The sequence below is a fragment of the Salvelinus alpinus genome, chromosome 17 (assembly GCF_045679555.1).
Source record: "Salvelinus alpinus chromosome 17, SLU_Salpinus.1, whole genome shotgun sequence".
Taxonomy (NCBI): domain Eukaryota; kingdom Metazoa; phylum Chordata; class Actinopteri; order Salmoniformes; family Salmonidae; genus Salvelinus; species Salvelinus alpinus.
Window position 1 is genome coordinate 32,862,207 of NC_092102.1, and position 25,370 is coordinate 32,887,576.

The following is a 25,370-nucleotide window of genomic DNA, read 5'->3' on the forward strand; positions in this document are numbered from 1 at the left end:
GCTAGTATACCAGGTGAAGGCTTTATACACACCTGCCTATTAGCACGTCTGAGTTAAGTCCCCATGCAGTCCACCAAAGGGCTGGAATGACCCCCCTACACTCAAACACACACACACATGCAAGTCTATCAGATTTCTAAGCTCTCCCTCCCTTTCTCTGTGGTTCTTCTGTATAAGGCTGCCAACCACAACTGCAATACTACTGCACCACTGGCTCTGTGCCCAGAGAGAGATCGAGATGGAGAGAGAGAAAGGGGGATAGAGAGAGAGAGAGGAAGATAGATGGAGAGAGAGAGAAAACAAGAGAGAGAAAAAGAGGGCGAGACCACCTGCTGCTCTTTATATGCACATATTTGACTGTTGCATCGATACATGGGCACTTGTCATTGCAATAAAACATTTTTGAATTTGAATATAACTTCCTCTTTACTAATATAATCAGGCAGCTTTCCAAACGGTATCAGCGTTGTTTGCCAACTGTAGCGTTTGTTTGTCCAAAAACGACTCTCTGCCAGAGTGGAGAGATGCTGAATAGAAAACAGACAGAGAAGAAAGAGAGAGATCAGAGAGAAGAGAAAGAGATAGAGAACTGAGAGAAAGGGGAAGAGAAAGGGCAGGGAGAGAGAGTGTTGAATGTGTTGAGATATACAGATTTTTACGGTGGACAGAGACATGGGACTCGGGACTCTGTTGTATCAGAAAGCACAGGGCTACTGCTGTTTTTTCCTTTCTCTCTTAGTAATTTACAGTACCCTCTTCAGTTCTCCTAACACCACAGTCTAGACTGGGGCGCCTGTCCTTAGACAACACCTGTTGCCAGGCAAAGACTGAGTCATATTTTGTCTGGGCTCAGTTTCAGAGAGAGGGTTAACGATGTTATAACACACACATCACCACCACTGGGCCCAGAGGAGGGAGAGGGAACAGCATTAGTACTAAAATATAGTTTATACTGTACTGCACATGGAGCCCTGGTTCAGTTGTTGTAGTGGTGGAGGTGGCTGTGGGATGGAAATCTGGTGAGTGAACAGACTGGTGAGTTACATCCTTCAGCCCAAGGTTTCTCTCAAATGCTGTCTAGATACTGTGATCCCTGGGAAGGAGGGAGGGAGAGCGAGAGAGAACAGAGGGAGGTAGAGAGACAGAACGAGACACTGAGTGTACAAAACATTAAGAAAATCTACTCTTTCCATTATAGACTGATCAGATGAATCCAGGTGAAAGCTATGATCCCTTATTGATGTCACAATCCACTTCAACCTGTGTAGATGAACGGGAGGAGACAGGTTAAAGAAGGATTTTTAAGCCTTGAGACAATTGAGACATGGATTGTGAGAACAACAGTCTGGTTCTTCCAGGGGTCTGTAGCTGGTGGGAAAGTGTTTGGACACAGAATAATGAACCCATAATAGAACCCATAAAGATAATAACAAATTCATTTGCAAGACAATATGTTGTCTTTATGACGAGGCATTCTTCTTCTTTGATTTGATGTCTACATTGTGTTATGTGGAATAACTGAATCTCGTTCCCTCCCTCCTCCCTCAATTGTTTAGTTTTTCAGGGAGGTGAAGGATGAGGACATTTTCTCAATTTCATGCTAATTTGCTGCATATTAGCCTGTGGTTGGAGTCAATAGTGTGTTCAGTCAGCTGTGGAGTCGGGAGGTTCAGACTCATAGTTGGGTTTCGAGTTTCATTCAATCTCTGCTTCTGTCTAATAAGCTGTTCCACTGCCTCTTTTTCATGATTGTGTGTAATTAGTGAAACTGGATATAGACACACTCTCTCTCTCACACTCTCTCTCTCTCTCTCTCTCTCTCTCTCTCTCTCTCTCTCTCTCTCTCTCTCTCTCTCTCTCTCTCTCTCTCTCTCTCTCTCTCTCTCTCTCTCTCTCTCTCTCTCTCTCTCTCTCTCTCTCTCTCTCTCTCTCTCTCTCTCTCTCTCTCTCAGGGAATTACAAGAAGACTGTATTGAATATAGATAATACGTATCATTAACATAAATCTAAACAGTTTTGATACGGGTCATTTCGTATCCCATTCTCTGAACACTGTATTGTATTTGTTATGAATAGAATAAGTGTGGAGGGTTTATTTGCCCTGTTTCCATGGCCAGCGTACAAGACCTTACAGACCAATGTCCATTCCATTGGCATATTTGTATCTTGGTCTTTACATGTACAGTATGTCTGTGTTCTGATTCTATAATCAAATCAAGTTTATTTTTATTTATTTTATTTGATATAGCCCTTCGTACATCAGCTAATATCTCGAAGTGCTGTACAGAAAACCAGCCTAAAACCCCAAACAGCAAGCAATGCAGGTGTAGAAGCACTATAAGTATTGTATAGTAGGCTATAATATATTGTATAGTAGGTTAGAATATATTGTATAGTAGGCAATAATATAGTGTATTGTAGGTTATAATATATTGTATAGTAGGTTATAATATATTGTATAGTACGCTATAATTTGTGTAGTAGGCTATAATATGTATTTGATATATATTATAAACTGGGTGGTTCGAACCCTGAATGCTGATTGATGTCTACATTGTGTTTTGTGGAGTTACTGGGTGGTTCGAGCCCTGAATGCCCTGAATGGTATATCAGACCGTATACCACGGGTGTGACAAAACATGTATTTTTACTGCTCTAATTACATTGGTAAAAAGTTTATAATATCAATAAGGCACCACTGTGTTTGCGGTACAGTATATAAGCCTATTCTTCACTCTCTAACAGAGAGGTTGAGATGTTAACTTGAACCACAACTCATTCTCTCCTCTATTTCTACCCTGTTCCTTTAGTAAAGTTGTGACATTATCATTGCTATTTCTCCAAACGTAATGTCTGGGTTAAATCCACAAAAAGACAGGCAGGCAGGGGGGAGAGATGAGGATGTATGGAGGGGAGGGGAGGGGAGACAACATCAAACAGCTCAGTGCAAAATATCACACTGCTGTATTCATAACCTTTTATTGAATAAGCATGGATGGTATCCACGACCATGAATGAATAATCATTCACATATGATAATGCGGACCATGTATTAGTAGTATTAAGAATATGTTCCAGTCAAAGCTATGCATTAATTACGTCTCTCTCTCTCTCTCTCTCTCTCTCTCTCTCTCTCTCTCTCTCTCTCTCTCTCTCTCTCTCTCTCTCTCTCTCTCTCTCTCTCTCTCCCTCTCTCCCTCTCCCTCTCCCTCTCCCTCTCCCTCTCTCTCTCTCTCTCTCTAGTGAGTTTTGATGACTGTATGGCGAATGAGGGGGTGGTCTTTCAGAGCAGTGACCCCAGGTTCAGCATTGGCGCTGACGGGTCCATCTACGCCCAGAGAGAGGTGACCAGCCTGACCGCACCGGTCCAGTTCACGGTCACTGCCAGCGGTCCACACGTGTGGGAGACCACGGTCAAACTGGCCCTGATGGGGCAACCCACTCCCTCATCGCCAGGCAATCAGGTATGAGAATCACTCTGTTCATAGATATACAGTGCCAGTCAAAAGTTTGGACACGCCTACTCATTCAAAGGTTTTTCTTTATTTTTACTATTTTTTTAAACTATTTTTTACTATTTTCTATATTATACTATATTCAAAACTATGAAATAACACATATGGAATCCTGTAGTAACCAAAAAAGTGTTAATCAAATCAAAATATATTTATAAGTAGCCACCCTTTGCCTTGATGACAACTTTGCACACTCTTGGCATTCTCTCAACCAGCATAGTCACCTAGAATGAGGTAGTCACCTGGAATGCATTTCAATTAACAGGTGTGCCTTGTTAAAAGTTAATTTGTGGAATGTATTTGCTTCTTAACTTCTTATGGCTGCAGGGGCAGTATTGCGTAGCTTGGATGAAAGGTGCACAGAGGTGCCCATAGTAAACTGCCTGCTCTTCAGTCCCAGTTGCTAATATATGCATATTATTATTAATATTGGATAGAAAACACTCTGAAGTTTCTAAAACTGTTTGAATTATGTCTGTGAGTATAGCATAACTCATATGGCAGGCAAAAACCTGAGAAGTTCCACTTCCTGTTTGGATTTTTTCTGCGGTGGCAGATTTTCAACCAAGCTCTCATTGAAATTACAGCGAGATATTGATGAGTTTTCACTTCCTACGGCTTCCACTAGATGTCAACAGTCAATAGAACTTTGTCTGATGACTCTGATGTGAAGGGGGGCCGAAGGAGACAGGAATTAGTCACCACTGCCACGAGCTGACCATGCTTTCACCATGCGCGTTCACATGAGGAGGACCTCCGTTCCACCGCTCATCTGAAGTCAATCTAATTCTCCGGTCGGAACGTTATTCAAGATGTATGTTAACAACATTCTAAAGATTGATTCAGTACATCGTTTGACATGTTTCTACTGACTGTTACGGAACTTTTGGACATTTCGTCACGTTATAGTGGACGCTCTTTGTGACTTTGGAATTGTTTACCAAACGCGCTAACCAAAGTAGCTAATTGGACATAAAAACTGACATTATCGAACAAATCAAGCATTTATTGTGGACCTGGGATTCCTAGGACTGCATTCTGATGAAGTTCATCAAAGGTAAGGAAACATTTATCATGTATTTTCTGGTTTCTGTTGACTCCAAAATGGCGGCTAATTTTATTATATTTCTGAGCGCTGTCTCAGATTATTGCATGGGTTGCTTTTTCCGTAAAGTTTTTTTGAAATCTGACACAGCGGTTGCATTAAGGAGAGGTTTATCTATAATTCCATGTGTATAAATTGTATTATCATCTCCATTTATGATGAGTATTTCTGTTGAAACGATGTGGCTATGCAAAATCACTTGATGTTTTTGGAACTAGTGAATGTAACGCGCCAATGTAAACTCAGATTTTCTATAAAAATATGAACTTTATCAAACAAAACATGCATGTATTGTGTAACATGAAGTCCTATGAGTGTCATCTGATGAAGATAATCAAAGGTTACCAGCACAAATAAATGCTTCACAGAGTCCAAGTAACAGACACATCTCAACATAAACTGTTCAGAGGAGACTGCGTGAATAAGGCCTTCATGGTTGAATTGCTGCAAAGAAACCACTACTAAGGGACACCAATAAGAAGAAGAGACTTGCTTGGGCCAAGAAACACGAGAAATGGACATTAGACCGGTGGAGTCCAAATTTGCGATTTTTGGTTCCAACCGCCGTGTCTTTGTGAACGGATGATCTCTGCATCTATTGTTCCCATCGTGAAGCATGGAGGAGGAGGTGTGATGGTGCTTTGCTGGTGACACTGTCAATGATTTATTTAGAATTCAAGGCACACTTGCATTGCTACCACAGCATTCAGCAGCGATACACCATCCCATCTGGTTTGCGCTTAGTGGGACTATCAGTTGTTTTTCAACAGGACAATGACCCAAAACACCTCCAGGCTGTGTAAGGGCTATTTGACCAAGAAGGAGAGTGTTGGAGTGCTGCATCAGATGACCTGGCCTCTACAATCACCCAACCTCAACCCAATTGAGATGGTTTGGGATGAGTTGGACCGCAGAGTGAAGGAAAAGCAGCCAACAAGTGCTCAGCATATGTGGGAACACCTTCAAGACTGTTGGAAAAGCATTCCAGGTGAAGCTGGTTGAGAGAATGCCATGCGTGTGCAAAGCTGTCATTAAGGCAAAGGGTGGCTATTTGAAGAATCTCAAATATAACAGATATTTTGATTTGTTTAACACTTTTTTGGTTACTACATGATTCCATGTGTGTTATTTCATAGATTTGATGTATTCACTATTATTCTACAATGTAGAAAATAGTAAAAATGAAGAAACCGTTAGGTGTTCTCAAACTTCTGACCGGTAGTGTACACAACTTGAAGCAACCGCATATTTAGCCATGGAGCACGTTGGCCAGCAAGCAGCCAATCCTCGACACACCCACAAGTTGTTTATGCATCAAAACCCAGCCCTTTCGCGCCAACTCCAGCAACGATGCCAATAATTGTGGTTGTAAAAATAGCAAAAATATTTCTGACACCAGCATTTGGATTGATCATTGGTGTTAGGTTTGTTAAAATAGAGCCAGGGGAACACAGACAGGAGATGTGCAATGACGTGTGGGATTTTGTCTCCTCAGGGAAGAATCTGTTGGGTGTCAGGGATGTGTGTTCCTGGGTCAAGGAACATGTGTGATACATTGTTAATACTGAAATAATGGGTGTTGTGTATAGTGTGTTTTTGTTTGCATTTTTGCCTGTCTGTCCAGTGTGTGTATGTGTTTCCACAGAAGAATCTACATTGAAGCCAAAAGGGTTTTACCTAGAACGGGGTTCTGCCTGGAGCCAAAAAAGGTTATCCTATAGAGACAGCTGAGGAACCCATTTAGAACCCTTTTGGAACCCTTTTTAAAAGAGTGTATACAGTGCATTCATAAAGTATTCAGACCCCTTCCCTCTTTCCAATTTTTTTTATGTTACAGCCTTATTCTAAAATGTATTAAATAAAAAATGTTCCTCATCAATCTAGACACAATACCCCATGATGACAAAGTGAAAATAGATTTTTTTAAATGTTCAAATGTATAAAAAAAGAAAAAAAAAAGAAATATCTTATTTATATACATTTGAAGTCAGAAGTTTACATACACTTAGGTTGGTGTCATTAAAACTAGTTTTTCAACCACTCCACAAATTTCTTGTTAACAAACTATAGTTTTGGCAAGTCGGTTAGAACATCTACTTTGTGCATGACACAAGTAATTGTTCCAATAATTGTATAAAGACAGATTATTTCACTTATAATTCACTGTATCACAATTCCAGTGGGTCAGAAGTTTACATACACTAAGTGCCTTTAAACAGCTTGGAAAATTCCAGAATATGATGTCATGGCTTTAGAAGCTTCTGATAGGATAAATGACATAATTTGAGTCAATTGGAGGTGTACCTGTGGATGTATTTCAAAGCCTAACTTCAAACTCAGTGCCTCTTTGCTTGACATCATGGGAAAATCAAATCAGCCAAGACCTCAGAATAAAAATTGTAGACCTCCACAAGTCTGGTTCATCCTTAGGAGCAATATTCAAACGCCTGAAGGTACCACGTTCATCTGTACAAACGGTCATACCGCTCAGGAAGGAGACGCGTTCTGTCTCTTAGAGATGAAGGCACTTTGGTACGAAAAGTGCAAATCAATCCCAGAACAACAGCAAAGGACCTTGTGAAGATGCTGGAGGAAACAGGTACAAAAGTATCTACAGTGGGGAGAACAAGTATTTGACACACTGCCGATTTTGCAGGTTTTCCTACTTACAAAGCATGTAGAGGTCTGTCATTTTTTATCATAGGTACACTTCAACTGTGAGAGACGGAATCTAAAACAAAAATCCAGAAAATCACATTGTATGATTTTTAAGTAATTAATTTGCATTTTATTGCATGACATAAGTATTTGATACATCAGAAAGCAGAACTTAATATTTGGTACAGAAACCTTTGTTTGCAATTACAGAGATCATACGTTTCCTGTAGTTCTTGACCAGGTTTGCACACACTGCAGCAGGGATTTTGGCCCACTCCTCCATACAGACCTTCTCCAGATCCTTCAGGTTTCGGGGCTGTCGCTGGGCAATACGGAATTCAGCTCCCTCCAAAGATGTTCTATTGGGTTTAGGTCTGGAGACTGGCTAGGCCACTCCAGGACCTTGAGATGCTTCTTACAGAGCCACTCCTTAGTTGCCCTGGCTGTGTGTTTCGGGTCGTTGTCATGCTGGAAGACCCAGCCACGACCCATCTTCAATGATCTTACTGAGGGAAGGAGGTTGTTGGCCAAGATCTCGCGATACATGGCCCCATCCATCCTCCCCTCACTACGGTGCAGTCGTCCTGTCCCCTTTGCAGAAAAGCATCCCCAAAGAATGATGTTTCCACCTCCATGCTTCACGGTTGGGATGGTGTTCTTGGGGTTGTACTCATCCTTCTTCTTCCTCCAAACACTGCGAGTGGAGTTTAGACCAAAAAGCTCTATTTTTGTCTCATCAGACCACATGACCTTCTCCCATTCCTCCTCTGGATACCCCAGATGATTATTGGCAAACTTCAGACGGGCCTGGACATGCGCTGGCTTGAGCAGGGGGACCTTGCGTGCGCTGCAGGATTTTAATCCATGACGGCGTAGTGTGTTACTAATGGTTTTCTTTGAGACTGTGGTCCCAGCTCTCTTCAGGTCATTGACCAGGTCCTGCCGTGTAGTTCTGGGCTGATCCCTCACCTTCCTCATGATCATTGAGGCCCCACGAGGTGAGATCTTGCATGGAGCCCCAGACCGAAGGTGATTGACCGTCATCTTGAACTTCTTCCATTTTCTAATAATTGCGCCAACAGTTGTTGCCTTCTCACCAAGCTGCCCCAGTCTTGTGCAGGTCTACAATTTTATCCCTGATGTCCTTACACAGCTCTCTGGTCTTGGCCATTGTGGAGAGGTTGAAGTCTGTTTGATTGAGTGTGTGGACAGGTGTCTTTTATACAGGTAACGAGTTCAAACAGGTGCAGTTAATACAGGTAATGAGTGGAGAACAGGAGGGCTTCTTAAATAAAAACTAACAGGTCTGTGAGAGACGGAATTCTTACTGGTTGGTAGGTGATCAAATACTTATGTCATGCAATAAAATGCAAAATAATTACTTAAAAATCATACAATGTGATTTTCTGGATTTTTACAGACCTCTACATGCTTTGTAAGTAGGAAAACCTGCAAAATCGGCAGTGTATAAAATACTTGTTCTCCCCACTGTATATCCACAGTAAAACGAGTCCTATATCGACATAATCTGAAAGGCCGCTCAGCAAGGAAGAAGCCATTGCTCCAAAACCGCCATAAAAAAGCCAGACTACGGTTTGCAACTGCACATGGGGACAAAGATCGTACTTTTTGGAGAAATGCCCTCTGGTCTGATGAAACAAAAATAGAACTGTTTGGCCATATTGACCATCGTTATGTTTGGAAGAAAAAGGGGGAGGCTTGCAAGCCAAAGAACACTGTCCCTACCGTGAAGCACGGGGGTGGAAGCATCATGTTGTGGGGGTGCTTTGCTGCAGGAGGGACTGGTGCACTTCACAAAATAAATGGCATCATGAGGTAGGAAAATTATGTGGATATATTGAAGCAACATCTCAAGACATCAGTCAGGAAGTTAAAGCTTGGTCGCAAATGGGTCTTCCAAATGGACAATGACCCCAAGCATACTTCCAAAGTTGTGGCAAAATGGCTTAAGGACAACAAAGTCAAGGTATTGGAGTGGCCATCACAAAGTCCTGACCTCAATCCTATAGAACATGTGTGGGCAGAACTGAAAAAGTGTATGCGAGCAAGGAGATCTAAAAACCTGACTCAGTTACACCAGCTCTGTCTGGAGGAATTGGCCAAAATTCATCCAACTTCTTGTGGGAAGCTTGTGGAAGGTTACCCGAATGTTTGACCCAAGGTAAAGAATTTAAAGGCAATGCTACCAAATACTGATTGAGTGTATGTAAACTTGTGACCCACTGGGAATGTGATGAAAGAAATTAAAGCTGAAATAAGTAATTCTCTCTACTATTATTCTGACATTTCACATTATTAAAAGAAAGTGGTGATCCTAACTGACCTGAGACAGGGAATTTTTACTGTCAGGAATTGTGAAAAACTGAGTTTAAATGTATTTGGCTAAAGTGTATGTAAACACCCGACTGTATTCTGTATTTCACATCAGCACTCGTGGCCTATAGCAGCAACCAACTAGTTTAGGTGTAAAATGTGTAAATGCACCTATAGCACCTCTAATCCATTCAAAATGTATTTTTTACCTTTATTTAACTAGGCAAGTCAGTTAAGAGCAAATTCTTTTTATCAATGATGGCCTAGGAACAGTGGGTTAACTGCCTTGTTCAGGGGCAGAACGACATAGTTTTACCTTGTCAGCTCATGGATTCAATCTTTTAACCTTTCTGTTACTAGTCCAACTCTCTAACCACTAGGTTACCTGCTGCCTCATTAAATTCTTACATTGTATTGCTGGAATATTCTCCACCACCATATCTATTTCTGTCCCTCCTGAACAAATTATATCCATGTATAGAGATCTCAGCCTCCTCAAAAGAAGAGTCCAAGTGAGATTTTGCCAATACATGAATATTGTTTGACTGCACTAGACAGCATATCTTATGAATTTTGTTCCTTAAACTGCATATATTCAAGTGAGCAATTAACAAACCTTTCTTTGGTAGATTTACAGTATTTATATGTCCAAACATGAATCAGCAGTTGGAATCTGAGAGAGAGATACTAAGTCAGTGTGTGTGTGTGTGTGTGGGCTGGAATTACTTGTGTCTGTCGCTCCTCCTAACTCCATGGGAGGGAGGGTGAACAATCAGTTTTTCGTACCTCATATATGCTATCTCACCTCATTGTCTTGATAGTGAGTTTCTTAAACAAAGGTGCAGATGGAGCCAGGTAATTAGAGGAGGTGGCTAGTCTTGCAAATGTATTTTGTATGATGAGTAATTTGTGTAGTTAGGAGGCATATGTACTGGCCCAGACACTATTACAGTAAATGGTATATGGGTAAATTAAGCTATAGTATAGAGTTAGGAAACAAGGCTGATGAACCAAACCACTAATCTTTCTGATGATACCAATAGATTCCATCACTTTGCTGCAGACAAATTGAGTAAATGGAATTGTACAATATTCCTTATTCTTACTAGTGAATACAGTAAACGTTGGATTTTTAACATTTAAAGATGTTTTGTTTATCTGGAACAATTCAGAAAATTCTGCCATGCCTGAGTTGGCTTCATTAATTAGTGAATCAAAATTCTTGTGTGATAAAATCAAATTGGTGTCATCAGCAAAGAGAACGTGAAGTACGGTAGAAGACACAGCAGCAAGGTCATTGATATAGATTAGGAATAACAAAGGTCCAATTATCGAACCCTGTGGGATGCCTTATCTTGGCCCTGGTAGATGCACAGCCGTTTGCATAAACAAATTGTTCATGAACATAACTATATAGCCAATTATATGCATAATCCTGAAAACCGTAATAATGCAATTTAGAGTGTCATATTTCATGATCAACCGTGTCAAACGCTTTGGATAAATCTAAAAAGATGCCAAGAACATATTCATTGTTGTTCTTGGATGTAAAGATTTTATCCACAAGTTACAAAAGAGCCACATCCGTGGAGTAGTTTTTACGAAAACCACATTGTTGCTCATATAGAATACAGTGTTGATTTAAATGTTTCAACATTTTCTTACATATATATTTTTCTAGGATTTCAGAAAAACATGATAGTACAGATATTGGCCGATAATTTGTAAAAGATCTGGGATAACCAGATTTATAGAAGGGGATAACTTGGCAATTTTCAAATCTTTAGGAACAATACCAGTTTGCATTGATTTGGTGAATATATATGTTAGAGGCTCAGTAATCGAGGAAGACACTGAATTCACCAAAGAAGTACCAATCTCATCATGACGTGCTGCTGATATATTTAAGTTACCATTTACCTCCATCACATCCATGACATCAGGAGGATCAAACTGAAGCAGAGAAGGGACGGGATTTCCATCAATCCAATGGATTTCATCAGTTTTCTCTATTTTCTTTGACAGAGAACAACCCACATTCACAAAAACGTTATTAAATTCACATGAAATGCCATCAGGATCACTATAGGTCTTATTTCCAACAATGCATTGAGATGGTATAGTTGTAGATTACTTTTTCTTATTCAACAGTTGATTAATTATTTTCCAAGTTAAGTTGTTATTTAAGGATTCTTGGAATTTGTTAGTAAAATATATTTTGGGGGATATCCTAAGTAGGTGAGTAAATTTGTTCTTATACTTTTTGAGAAACATTATTTTTTGAGACCGGTTGTAAAGCAAGGTTTCCAGAACCCATTTGCTGCTCTCTTACTTCGGGAAAGCAGTGCTGAAATACAGAATTGAAAGATGTGAGAAAAGTCTGGTAAGCAGACTCCACATCGGCCTGATTATAAAAAAATTCCCATGAAATATCATCAATCAACATCTTAAAGCGCTCACGATTACTTTGGTTAAATATTCTACCCTTAATGATACTACTCATTCCCATCTGTTCATTTCCAGCTGCCAAAGAGAAGTGGAACATTGGAAAGTGGTCAGAAATGTCATTATTATTCAAATATTTTGTAAAAATATGATCAATAAGGGTGTCAGATGAACTGGTCACTCTTGTGGTCTTATAGATGAGTCGATACAGATAGCTGGAGGATAAAGTATTCAAAAAGTCAGATGTTGGTGAGTGGTTCTCACTTTTAACTAGGTTTATGTTGTAATCACCCAATTTTACCATTATTATTAATCACATTCAAGGTTGATGCAAGGATATCAATGAAACTACAAATGTCAGAATCGGGCGGCCGATAGATGCATGCAATTACCACTTTTTCACCACCAAAATATGAACAGGAGGGAATATCTATAAAAATAGATGCAACATCAATGTTATCAGATGTATGTTTGAGGTCCTCTCTTACAAATAATTGAAAATGTTTATGAACAAAAATGGACACTCCTCCTCCCACTCTTGAGGTTCTACAGTGGTGAACATTATTGTAAGGTGACATTTCATAAAGCATGGTTGTCTCTTGAGTCAACCATGTTTCTGAAAGCGCAACAATGGAAAATTCATGATTGCGAGAAGACAGATAATGAACAAGATGGTCATGATGTTTAGGAAGACTGCAAACGTTCAAATTAAAGGTAGAAAATACCTTTGTCTTGGAATTAGATAAACAGCTATACAGGTTGTTGAATTGCTTAACATTATAGTAATCACAAGAGATAGACTCATCTCTGGTAAATCTCAGGAAATTTGAATCTGGATCAACACAATCATTTTATTTATAATTCGCTTCATTAATATCTAATGGGTTGAGGAGCATGTTATCAGGGTCGATATCCTGCCCAACTAAGAGAGATACACAGTCAGAATCATCCAGAGAGTCCAATACAACCAATACAACCACACATTTGTGTTAGTTTTATCAATAGGGGTGCACTTCCTATGGAATGCGCATTGACACAGTCCACATAAAACCACTGAAGACTTCAGAGGATTATGACATATAGAGCAATGTGTGTTTTTGGTCATGAGGTTAGGTGAAACACATGAACAAAGTGTAGTAAATATGTGTGGGTTTGTGTGTGTCAAATCAGTTGATTATAGTGGAATCACTTGCAATAGGCCTACAGGGAGGGGGGCCAACCAGCTGATCATACCTCAGGTATGTGATGTTTCTTTTTTTTCGTTCTTCAATTAGTCGTGGCAGCAGTTCCTTTCTTTTGACTCGTACCTTTTCAGAGAAGTCTTCATTGATGAAGATGTTGGTTCCCTTCAGGCACTTGGCTCTCCTGAGAATTCCCCCCTTGTCTTTGAACCTGAGCAGTTTCACCACTATAGAGCTGGGCCATCCAGAGGGGAACAAAGTGCCATTCCTATGCGCCATCTCCATCTTGATGAGTTTAGGATCCAGTTTGAGTTGATCTGCCAGGATTTTCTTGGCCTTGGACTTCTTTCATGCCAAGTTTCAGTCTTTATGTCCTCAATTCCATCGATTAAATGTTATTGAGCCTCAATTGGCTCCTTTGGAAGAGTGCTTGTCAAGTGTTGTTTGGAGAATTGCGAAATCATCAGACATGGTTCTGAATGCGTTCTGGCTGGAGACATTCGTGCCCTTTAGCTCCTTCACCTCCGACTGCGTAAATTCCAAACTGTGTTTAAGTTCCATTACATCCTTAAACAGATCATCAACCCTTTTGTTGGTAGAATTCTTAAAGAGTTGCAGGAAGGACTTAAAGTTATTTTCCTGCAGATCTATTAGATCAGTCCGCTTGTCGTTGATACCTGGAGGTGGTCTTGAGAAGAGCCGACCGGGCTCTCTTCCAGGTTAGACGACAGCGGTGGACAAACATCTGGGCTGAGGGTATGCCGACCTCTTCCTCTTGCTCCGGGAAGAGCGGGGGCTGATAGCCCAGGGAACACTCAAAAGGCGAGAGACCCATGGCAGAGCAAGGAGTGGTGTTGCGGGCATATTTGACTCACACAAGTTGCTGGCTCCAGGTGGTGGGGTTGGCAGAGACCAGGCAGTGAAGAATCGTCTCCATGTCTTGGTTGGCTCGCTCCGACTGGCCGTTGGACTGGGGGTGGAACCCGGAGAACAGGCTGGCCAATGACCCAATGAGTGTGCAGAACGCCTTCCAGAACCAGGACAAGATCTGAAGACCCCGGTCGGAGACCATGTCCACTGGGAATCCATGGATCCGGAAGACATGTTGCACCATGAGTTGGGCCGTCTCTTTGGCAGAGGGTAGCTCGGGGAGAGAAATGAAGTGGGCGGCTTTTGAAAACCGGTCCACTACTGTTAGGATGGCGGTGTTGCCATCAGACGGGGGAAGACCCTTGACAAAGTCCAGGGAGGAACAGGAGGAACAGCAGAGGTTGAAGGAGGAACCGGCAGAGGTTGAAGGAGACCAGCCGGAGCTTGCCGGGGAGTCTTGTTTTGCGCACAGATCGTGCATGCGGCGACGAATGCGGAGATGTCAGGATCCATGGTAGGCCACCAACAGCGTTGTCGCACAAAGGCCAGGGTCTGACGGGAGGACGTGTGGCAGGCAAGCTTAGAGGATTGGGCCCACTCCAGAACCGAGGAGTGGACAGCATCAGGAACAAGCAGACGGTTATTTGCCCCCCCCCCCCCCCCCGGGCCAAGAGAATCCCAATACCACAGGAACTTGAGGAGAATTAATTAGCAGAAATCGGATCGTCTCGCTGTGGTTCCCTGACACACGTAGGTTGATGGAGGTGGTGTTGTGTGTGACCCGGCCCATAGAGCGCCCGTCCAGCGCTCTAACATCCATGGGAATGGAGAGGGGCAGAATGGGGATTCCAAACTCGGACCCCAGGGTAGCGTCCATAAAGCTCTCATCGGCCCCAGAGTCGATGAGTACCCGGATAATTTTGACTGGTTTCCCCACAGCAAGATGGCATGGAAAGGGGTGCGAGTAAGGGGAGAGGAAAAGTTATCCATATGGCCCATCAGAGTACTCACTCCTACCGGTGAGCCTGGTCTTTTAGTGGACAGGTGGCCACAAAATGACCAGTAGTCCCGCAATACAGGCAACTCTTCATGTGAAGCCTGTATAGCCGTCCGGCTGGGGACAGCCTAGCTCTGCCTAGTTGCATTGGCTCGGGAAGAGGTGAATTGGCACACTTTGGAGACTCTCAGGGGAACTTGGGTAGCCTCGGGTTCTCTCAGCAGCAAGGTGGAGGCAAGGTGGAAGCCAAGTCCCCGATGGCCGCGAGAGAAATAGAACCTCCTCTCCTTCCATCCTTTCTGTAGTCGCACGAATAGTCAAGGCGATGAGCGAGTTGAGATCCGTCGGTAGTTCCCGGGCTGCAAGCTCATCCTTTACTTTCTCTGATACTCCGTGCAGGAACATGTCGAACATTGCTTCCGGGTTCCAGGTACTCTCAGCTGCCAACGTGCGGAAATCCACCGGATAGTCTGCCACACTGCAGGAGTCTTGCCGAAGCTGGAGTAACTTCCGGGCAGCCTCTCTCCCGGACAATGGAGCATCGAAAACTTTCTTCACCTCGGCCACAAACACCTCCAGACTGAAGCATACGGCCAACTGTTGTTCCTATACTGCCGTAGCCCAGGCGAGAGCCCTCCCGGACATCAGCGTGCTGAGGTACGCTATCTTAGAGCGGTCTGAGGGGAAGGAGGAGGGCTGCAGCTTAAAACTTCTTACAGCCAGTGAAAGTGCAGGGCGCCAAATTCAAACAACAGAAATCTCATAATTAAAATCCTCAAATATACATGTATCATATACCATTTTAAAGGTAATCTTGTTGTTAATCCAACCACAGTGTCCGATTTCAAATAGGCTTTTCAGCGAAAGCACCACAAACGATTATGTTAGGTCAACACCAACTCACAGGAAAAATTCAGCCATTTTTCCAGCCAAAGAGAGGAGTCACAAAAAGCACAAATAGAGATAAAATGAATCACTAACCTTTGATGATCTTCATCAGATGACACTCATAGGACTTCATGTTACACAATACATATATGTCTTGTTCGATTAAGTTCATATTTATATCCAAAAACCTCCGTTTACATTGGCGCCATGTTCAGAAATGCCTCCAAAATATCCTGAGAAATTGTCGAGAGCCACGTCAAATAACAGAAATACTCATCATAAACTTTGATGAAAGATACATGTTTTACATAGAATTAAAGATACACTTGTTCTTAATGCAACCTCTGTGTCAGATTTCAAAAAGCTTTACGGCAAAACACAATATTCAATAATCTGAAAACAGCGTTCAGCCACAAAAGCAAGCCATACAGATACCACCAAATTGTGCAGTCAACAAAACTCATAAAAAGCATTATAAATCTTCACTTACCTTTGCTGATCTTCGTCGAAATGCACTCCCAGGACTCGTTTTTTTCGGTAATGTCCATCATTTATGTCCAAATAGCTATTTTTGTAGCGTGTTTGGTAAACAAATCCAACGTCAGTGAAGCGCGTTCACTAAAACAGAATGTGCAAAAGTTCCGTAACAGTCCTTAGAAACATGTCAAACGATGTATTGAATCAATCTTTAGAATGTTTTTAACATAAATCTTGAATAACGTTCCAACCGGAGAATTACATTGACTTCAGATGAGCGATGGAACAGAGCTCCCTCTCATGTGAACGCACATGGTCAAAGAATGGTCAGGTCATGGCAGACCTGACTAATTCCCCTCTCAGTCGGCCCCCCTTCACAGTAGAGGCATCAGACAAGGTTCTACAGACTCACAAAAAGTGGAAGCCGTAGGAAGTGCAAACTCATCCATATGTCTCTGTGATTTCAATGGGATCTTGGTTGAAAATCGACCAGCCTCAGAATTTCCACTTCCTGTTTGGATTTTTTCTCAGGTTTTTGCCTGCCAAATGAGTTATGTTATACTCACAGACATAATTCAAACAGTTTTAGAATCTTCAGAGGGTTTCCTATCCAATACTAATAATAATATGCATATATTAGCAACTATGACTGAGGAGCAGGCCGTTTACTCTGGGCACCTCTGTGCACCTTTCATCCAAGCTACTCAATACTGCCCCTGCAGCCATAAGAAGTTAATGATGAGGGAACACTGAGTGAGAAATGCCCGACAGGTGCCTGATTCTCCATCGAAGCGTTCCGGGGGAGGTAAGCGGGGTTCCCGGGAAATCAGGGTGTCTTGGGAGGCGACGCTGCTAACAGCCGGGTTACTGAGGGGCTGGGACGTTACCGTTGTGGTAGGCTGCCTAACAGACAACCCGCAGAATTGCTCCAGCAATGTGTTCAATGCTCGGTCATGGCATTCGGCCAAGGTCTGGACCCCTTCCATGAGGCCACGAAGCAACTCTTCGTGCCTTCCAATGGTGGCTCCTTGGGAGGAGATGGCGTTGCGGAGCTGGTCCGAGTCTGCTTGGTCAGTCATGGCCAGTTCGTACTATCACGTTTTAGGGAAGACGCAGATGCAGACAAGGTCAAAGTAACAAAAGTTTATTACTAGAAAAGGGGACAGGTAAAACGACAGGTCAAGGGCAGGCAAAGGTCAGTAATCTAGATCAGAATCCAAAAGGTACAGAACGGCAGACAGTCTCGGGGTCAGAGCAAGCGGAGGTCAATAATCCAGGTCAATAATCAAGGTCCAGAAACGGCAGGCAGGCTCAGGATCAGGGCAGGCAGAATGTTCAAAACCGGGAAAACTAGAAAACAGGAACTAGAAACAGACATGAGCAAGGGGAAAAACACTGGTAGGCTTGACGAACAACACGAACTGGCAACAGACAAACAGAGAACACAGGTATAAATACACTGGGGATAATGGGGAAGATGGGCGACACCTGGAGGGAGGTGGAGACAAGCACAAAGACAGATGAAACAGATCAGGGTGTGACATACACAGAGACTGTCACACATAGCTAGTCAGCCTTGACTAGAACCCATATACTCGGTTCATCAGGGCCTTTATCTAAACCCTTTAGAGTAGAAGTGAAGGCTATTCTAAGGAGTGGAATGTATTCTTAGGATTAGGAAGGTAGGAAACAGCATATATTAACAGAGTTAGAGTGACTGTGGGCTTTGAGCTCTGGCTATATCATGAGATCCAAGACTTGTCCCTCTCCCTGAACCCCATTGGTTTATCCAGCATCTAATCAGCATCTAATCAGTGTAGTGATTCCCATGTCTCCCTGCCACCTGGTAACACATTTCCCACTGGAACAGAGAGGGGTAGAGGCAGCCTGGGCACTCTGAATCACAGGATCATCCAGAATTATCCATGTCCAGAAGAGCCATTGTGTCATTCAGTTCTCTGCCATGACACTGATTCACCAAGAGGACCTCTTACTGTGGGCAGCCAAGATGGGGTCACACCATGGCTGCCGTACCTTGACCAGAGTGTGTTGTGTCCAAGGGAGTGTGTGTGCGAGTGCTCATGACCCCAGGGAGCTCCACAGGGAATTTATCACCCAAATCCCACTGGATTCACAGACTTTGTCCCACAGTAAGAGGCATAGATAGCCAGTCGAACCAAAGAGCAGGTCTTAGACCCTAACTGTGACCATTACACATTCATACTATTTAACTTAGATACTGAAGAGGGAGAAGAATTCTACTACAGCTGTAGATTTTATTTTATTTACCTTTATTTAGCTAGGCAAGTCAGTTAAGAACAAATTCTTATTTTCAATGAAGGTGGGTTAACTGCCTTGTTCAGGGGCAGAACGACATATTTTTTACCTTGTCAACTCGGGGATTCGATCTTGCCACCTTTCGGTTACTAGTTCACTAGGCTACCTGCCGCCCCAATGCAAGCTGTTATATAGACAGAGGAGACAACGAGGACACTGAGAACAATGTGATGTTTCATTATAGACATAGCGCTTTGTGGCACTCTGCTTGTGGATTAATAACTTCCAGATGTGTGTGTCACCAGGGGCTGACTCATATCGAAGTGTGCGGGCCGGGGCAATGGGATGCTGGGATGGCCGGGGATGGCCGGGATAGGCGCCAGCTGGCTGGGTACTGGTGGTACCGGAGCTGGGGGCCGCTTCCATTTCACACTCACTGACTTCTGTTCACACAGCGGGTGTGTGTGAAAGAATGTGTGTTTGTTTCTGTGTGTGTCTCTGAGAGAGGGGTAATGTATGATCATGTGTGATTATGTTAAGTGTGTGTGTTTTAGTGTACATTTCTGTTTGTGGATATAGTGTGTGTGTGTGTGTGTGAGTGTGTGTGTGTGTGTGTGTGTGTGTGTGTGTGTGTGTGTGTGTGTGTGTGTGTGTGTGTGTGTGTGTGTGTGTGTGTGTGTGTGTGTGCGTGTGCGTGTGTGTGAGCTTGTATGCGTCAGTACCTGCATGTGTGTAAACAGTGCATTCTGAAAGTATTCAGACCCCTTGACTTTTTCCACATTTTGTTATGTTACAGCCTTACTCGAAAATGTATTAAATACATTTTTTACCTCATCAATCTACACACAATACCCCATAATGACAAAGCAATAACAAGTTTTAGAAATTTTTGCAAATGTATAGAAAAACAAACAGAAATTCCTTATTTACATATATTTGCAGATCCTTTGCTATGAGACTCGAAATTGAGTTCAAGTGCATAATGTTTCCATTGATCATCCTTGAGATGTTTCTACAACTTGATTGGAGTCCATCTGTGGTAAATGCAATTGATTGGACATGATGTCTATATAATGTCCCACTGTTGACAGTGCATGTCAGAGCAAAAACCAAGCTATGAGGTCGAAGAAATTGTCCGTAGAGCTCCGAGACAGGATTGTGTCGTGGAAGAGTACCAAAAAATGTCTGCAGCATTGAAGGTCCCCAAGAACACAGTGGCCTCCTTCATTCTTAAATGGAAGAAGTTTGGAACCACCAAGACTCTTCGTAGAGCTGGCCGCCCTGCCAAACTGAGCAATCAGGGGAGAAGGGCCTTTGTCAGGGAGGTGACCAAAACCCGATGGTCACTCTGACAGAGCTCCAGAGTTCCTCTGTGGAGAGGGAAGAACCTTCCAGAATGACAACCATCTCTGCAGCACTCCACTTATCAGGCATTTATGGTAGAGTGGCCAGACGGAAACCAGGATTGAACGCTTTGGCCTGAATGCCAAGCATCACATCTGGATGAAACCTGGCACCATCTCTATGGTGAAGCTTGGTGGTTGCCGCATTATTCTGTGGGGATGTTTTTCAGTGGCAGGGACTGGGAGACTAGTCAGGATCGAGGGAAAGATGAACGGAGCAAAGTGCAGAGAGATCCTTGATGAAAACCTGCTACAGAGCGCTTAGAACCTCAGTCTGGGGCCGGACTTGAACCCGATCTCTGGAGAGACCTGAAAATAGCTGTGCAGCGACGCTCCCCATCCAACCTGACCAAGCTTGAGAGGATCTGCATTGAAGAATGGGAGAAACTCCCCAAAACAGGTGTGCCAAGCTGGTAGCGTCATACCCAAGAATACCAGAGGCTGTAATCGCTGCCAAAGGTGCTTCAACAAAGTACTGAATACTTATGTAAATGCTACATTTCTGTTTTTTATTTGTAATAAATTAGCAAAAAAAGACCTGTTTTCGCTTTGTCATTATGAGGTATTGTGTGTACTGTAGATTGATGAGGGACATATTTTTTAAATCAATTTTAGAATAAGGCTGTAACGTAACAAAATGTGGAAAAAGGGAAACGGTCTGAATATTTTCCGAATGCACTGTATGTGTGTATGCATGCAAGCATGTGTGTGTCTGAACTTGTGTTTTCACGTGCATGTGTATGTCTGTGTCTCTGTATGTCTTTGTGTGTCTCTGTGTGTGTTCTGTGCAGTGGTGTAAAGTACTTAAGTAACAATACTTTAAAGTACTACTTAAGTCGTTTTTTGGGGTATCTGTACTTTACGATTTATATTTTTGACATCTTTTACTTTTACTTCACTACATTCTTAAAGAAAATGATGTACTTTTTCTCCATACATTTTCCCTGACACCCAAAACTACTCATTATATTTTGAATGCTTAGCAGGACTGGAAAATGGTCAAATTCACACACTTCTCAAAAGAACATCCCTGGTTATCACTACTGCCTCTGATCTGACAGACTCACTAAACACAAATGCTTTGTTTGTAAATGATGTCTGAGTGTTGGAGTGTGCCCTTGGCAATCCTTAAAAAACGAAAATGGTCTGGTATGCTTAATATAAGGAATGTGAAATTATTTATTCTTTTACTTTTGATACTTAAGTATATTTTAAACCAAATACTTTTAGACTTTTACTGAAGTAGTATTTTACTGGGTGACTTTCACTTTTACTTGAGTCATTTTCTATTAAGGTATCTTTACTTTTACTCAAGTATGACAATTGGGTACTTTTTCCAACACTGGTTCTTAATGTGTAGTGTTCTGAATGTGTCTTTTATGTGTCTCTGTGTGTGTTCTTTATGTGTCTGTGTGTGTGTTCTCTGTGTGTGTGTGTGTTCTCTGGGTGTCTCTGTGTGTGTTCTGTGTGTGTCTGTGTATGTGTTCTTTATGTGTCGGTGTGTGTGTTCTTTATGTGTCTGTGTGTGTGTTCTTTATGTGTCTGTGTGTGTGTTCTTTATGTGTCGGTGTGTGTGTTCTTTATCTGTCTGTGTGTGTGTTCTTTATGTGTCTGTGTGTGTGTTCTTTATGTGTCTGTGTATGTGTTCTTTATGTGTCTGTTTGTGTGTTCTTTATGTGTCCGTGTGCGTGTTCTTTATGTGTCTCTGTGTGTGTTCTGTGTGTGTGTGTGTGTGTGTGTGTGTGTGTGTGTGTGTGTGTGTGTGTGTGTGTGTGTGTGTGTGTGTGTGTGTGTGTGTGTGTGTGTGTGTGTGTGTGTGTGTGTGTGTGTGTGTTCTTTATGTGTCTCTGTGGGTGTTCTGTGTGTCTGTGTGTGTGTGTGTGTGTTCTTTATGTGTCTCTGTGTGTGTCTCTATGTGTGTTCTGTCTGTGTGTGTTCTTTATGTGTCTGCGTGTGTGTTCTGTGTGTGTGTTCTCTATGAGCCTGTGTGTGTCTATGTGTGTGTTCTGTGTGTGTCTCTGTGTGTGTTCTGTGTGTGTCTGTGTGTGTGTTCTTTATGTGTCTGTGTGTGTGTGTGTTCTGTGTGTGTCTGTTTGCGTGTTCTTTATGTGTCTGTGTGAGTGTGAGCTAGAGAAGGGAAGAACATGTTGCAAGTTTGACTCTATTAAGCTATTGTTCCAAACTTTTGGGCCTATGTCTGGCATGGCTCTCTTCCTCTCCTCCTCTGCCATCCCTCTGTTCCAACAGCGGATGGAGGGAATGTGTTTAATTTGCTGCAGAGGAGAGCAGGCATTTCCGTGTTAACACTTAATCAACAGTGAGTTAAACATAGTGGTCTACATGGCCGTGTCGTCTGAGCTGGTTGTGGTACACTGTTCATTATTAAGTGCTCAGACCAGTGCAGCCAGACACTGGCAGGCCTCTTTGCAGGCTGTTGTGATAGGCCTGATGATGATATATTCAGAGCTAGGAAGGACAGTGACATCCTCTGAGGTAGCCCCTTGTTAGATGATTGACAATCTAACGCAATCCCCTCACCCACCAAAAGTATTATTATTTATTACTATTTAGTCCATTGTCTTGATTGTGTGTGTGCCTGTGTGTGTGTGTGTGTGTGTGTTCATATATTGATGTGTGCATGTGTGTTGTTTCTGAGTTATTTATCTCTCTCTCACTCTCTCTCTCTCTCTCTCTCACACACACACACACACACACACACACACACACAGACAGACAGACAGACAGACAGACAGACAGACAGACAGACAGACAGACAGACAGACAGACAGACAGACAGACAGACAGACAGACAGACAGACAGACAGACAGACAGACAGACAGACAGACAGACAGACAGACAGACAGACAGACAGACAGACAGACAGACAGACAGACAGACAGACAGACAGACAGACAGACAGACAGACAGACAGACAGACAGACAGACAGACAGACAGACAGACAGACAGACAGACAGACAGACAGACAGACAGACAGACACACACACACACACTTACTCACCCTGTTAGAATCTGCAGATGAAAGGATTTGGTACATGACTTATTTAGACAGGGGGGGTCACATCTGCTTCTTAATATAACCACCCCCTATTTCAAACTTCCTCTTCCCATCATCCTCTCTCCCTTCCCGATCCAATCCCTAATACCCCCAGAACCTTCCTCCCTCCCCTACCTAGTCCCCCCACCATGGCAGTCTGAACTGGAGCAGCCTGCCCCTGCAGTCAGGCCCACTAAGCCCTCCTCCCTCTGAAGAAATATAATACATTTGTCCAGAACCAAGCGCACATCTGTCTCCCCTTTCCATCTGACGAATCCAGTTTGGATCCATGTTCATAGCTGGTGAACACACACGTGTTTCACTTGGCACTGGTTGCCGGAGAGAGAGAGAGGTGTCCCCCTGAAAACACACCATATGGATCTGGTTCAGGCAACATGGCACATGATGACATATGATGACACATGTCACATGCGTGTTTGGAAGGGTAGACTGTGCATGGCACAGGGGAGGAGGAGGGTTGGATTAGATGACTGGTGATTTCTGGATCGCGAAGACTTGGAAAAGCATCCTAGGCAGATAGACAGAGCTTGGGCTGTATGTGGGGCTGCAGCTCCACTAGTGGTAGAGGGATGAAGTGCACCAACTATACTCATTCCCATGATGTTGATGTTGGATACAGTAATAATTATTAATGTCAGGCTGAAATCTAAATAGATGAGTGACCAAAGTAAGCATGGAATTTAAGATCAACTCCCACATTCTCATCTCCAAAAAGATTGGACAATATTTGTAATGTCAAATGTTCTAAACTCGAAATGGCCAAAATATACTTGAAAGCAATGACAGAGACAAAAAATGTCTCGCCTCTCTCTTTCCATCATGTTAACCACCAACCCTTTCCTTCCCTTCTCCCTCCTGCTCCCCTTCTTCTCACTCCTTTTCACCCCAAACCCTCATCCTCCTCCCTCTCGTGTTCTATGACATACTTGATGTTTAAAATGTGGAGCTGTATTGAAGAAACTGAACACTAAAAGTTTACCCATGGGCATTGCCCATCCCCTCTCCTCTCTCCTATTTCCCAAACACACAGCTTATACATGCCAACCTCTCCAACAGACAGGCTTCCTTCAATGCAGCTTGAAAAGCATTTCTCCTGGACCTCCATCTGATGAACTCAGCCTGAAAGCATTGTTTGCCTTGGCATGTACAGCCCACCTTGGGAGGCAACCAGACAGCGGGGCATACATAAAGGGGGGAGAGAGAAAATAATACGTGTTTTATAGACTGTGGAAAGTTCTACGGGGCGGTAATTAGAATAAACAGCTTGTGGTGCGCCAGAGCCCTCAACTTTCAATGTTGTACCCCTGTTCCTGCATACTTCCTGGGTTTCTCCTTGAATTTTAACTACCAGAAGGAATCTGCAAGGCCACACATTAGCAAGAAGTTTAAAGAGCGAGGGAAGGAGGTAGTGAGGGGAGACAAGGTAAAAGGAAATATTGGAATATGTATTAAAACACAAGGCTCTTTAAAAGTCCAAAGAAATGGTGATTGGACCTGTCTCTCTTATCCGAGGAGCGGAGTTTGTTCTCACATACGTGATAGTGCACACACATGCAAGCAAGAGTCTCACCCGTTAAGCTGGACATGTCTATCATTCGCTGCCTGCCCTGGAACAATGAGCAACATGAGAGCAGATGATTTGGTGAGACCTGGGGAGAGTTAAGGCACACCTGGGGTACAGGGCGTTAGCAAGGCATTATCCTAGCCTGCTGGCACACTTAACCTGTCTCACACTCCATCCACCTAGCAGCATAGCACTCCCCAGCTTCTGATGAATAGTTATTATTGAGACAGGCTGTCAGGATCAGCCGACAGGGAGGAGAGGAAAAACAATAAGATGGAGAGAGAGAGATGGAAATGGAGAGATGGAGAGTTATAAAAAGCCAGTTTGAGAGGGGGAAGAGCTAGAGGGCTGAGTGATGTGGTGAGATGATGATTCTGACTGAACTGTGTATGCTTTGTGTTATAACCCTGAGGTTTGTCAGTTTACACTGAAGACCAGAGGTGCATAATGCACAATTTCTCCATGTTAATAGCAGAGTTACCATATCCCCTGGACATACAGGATACAGTGTGTTCCTCCTAGCATAGCCTTGTATTATTCATGTGGATCCCGATCCATACAGGACACAACCCTGAGAA

The 25,370-nt window shown here is 42.9% G+C and overlaps 1 protein-coding gene across 1 annotated transcript in view; it reads left to right on the forward strand.

Annotated features, from left to right (window-relative positions):
* The window catches only part of LOC139542785 (cadherin-4-like), a 537,007-nt gene that overhangs the window by 365,484 nt on the left and 146,153 nt on the right, over nt 1-25,370 (forward strand). The window contains exon 4 of the mRNA XM_071348612.1: nt 3,244-3,464. Coding sequence (XP_071204713.1) covers nt 3,244-3,464 — 221 coding nt within the window. The remainder of the gene's footprint in view (nt 1-3,243; nt 3,465-25,370) is intronic.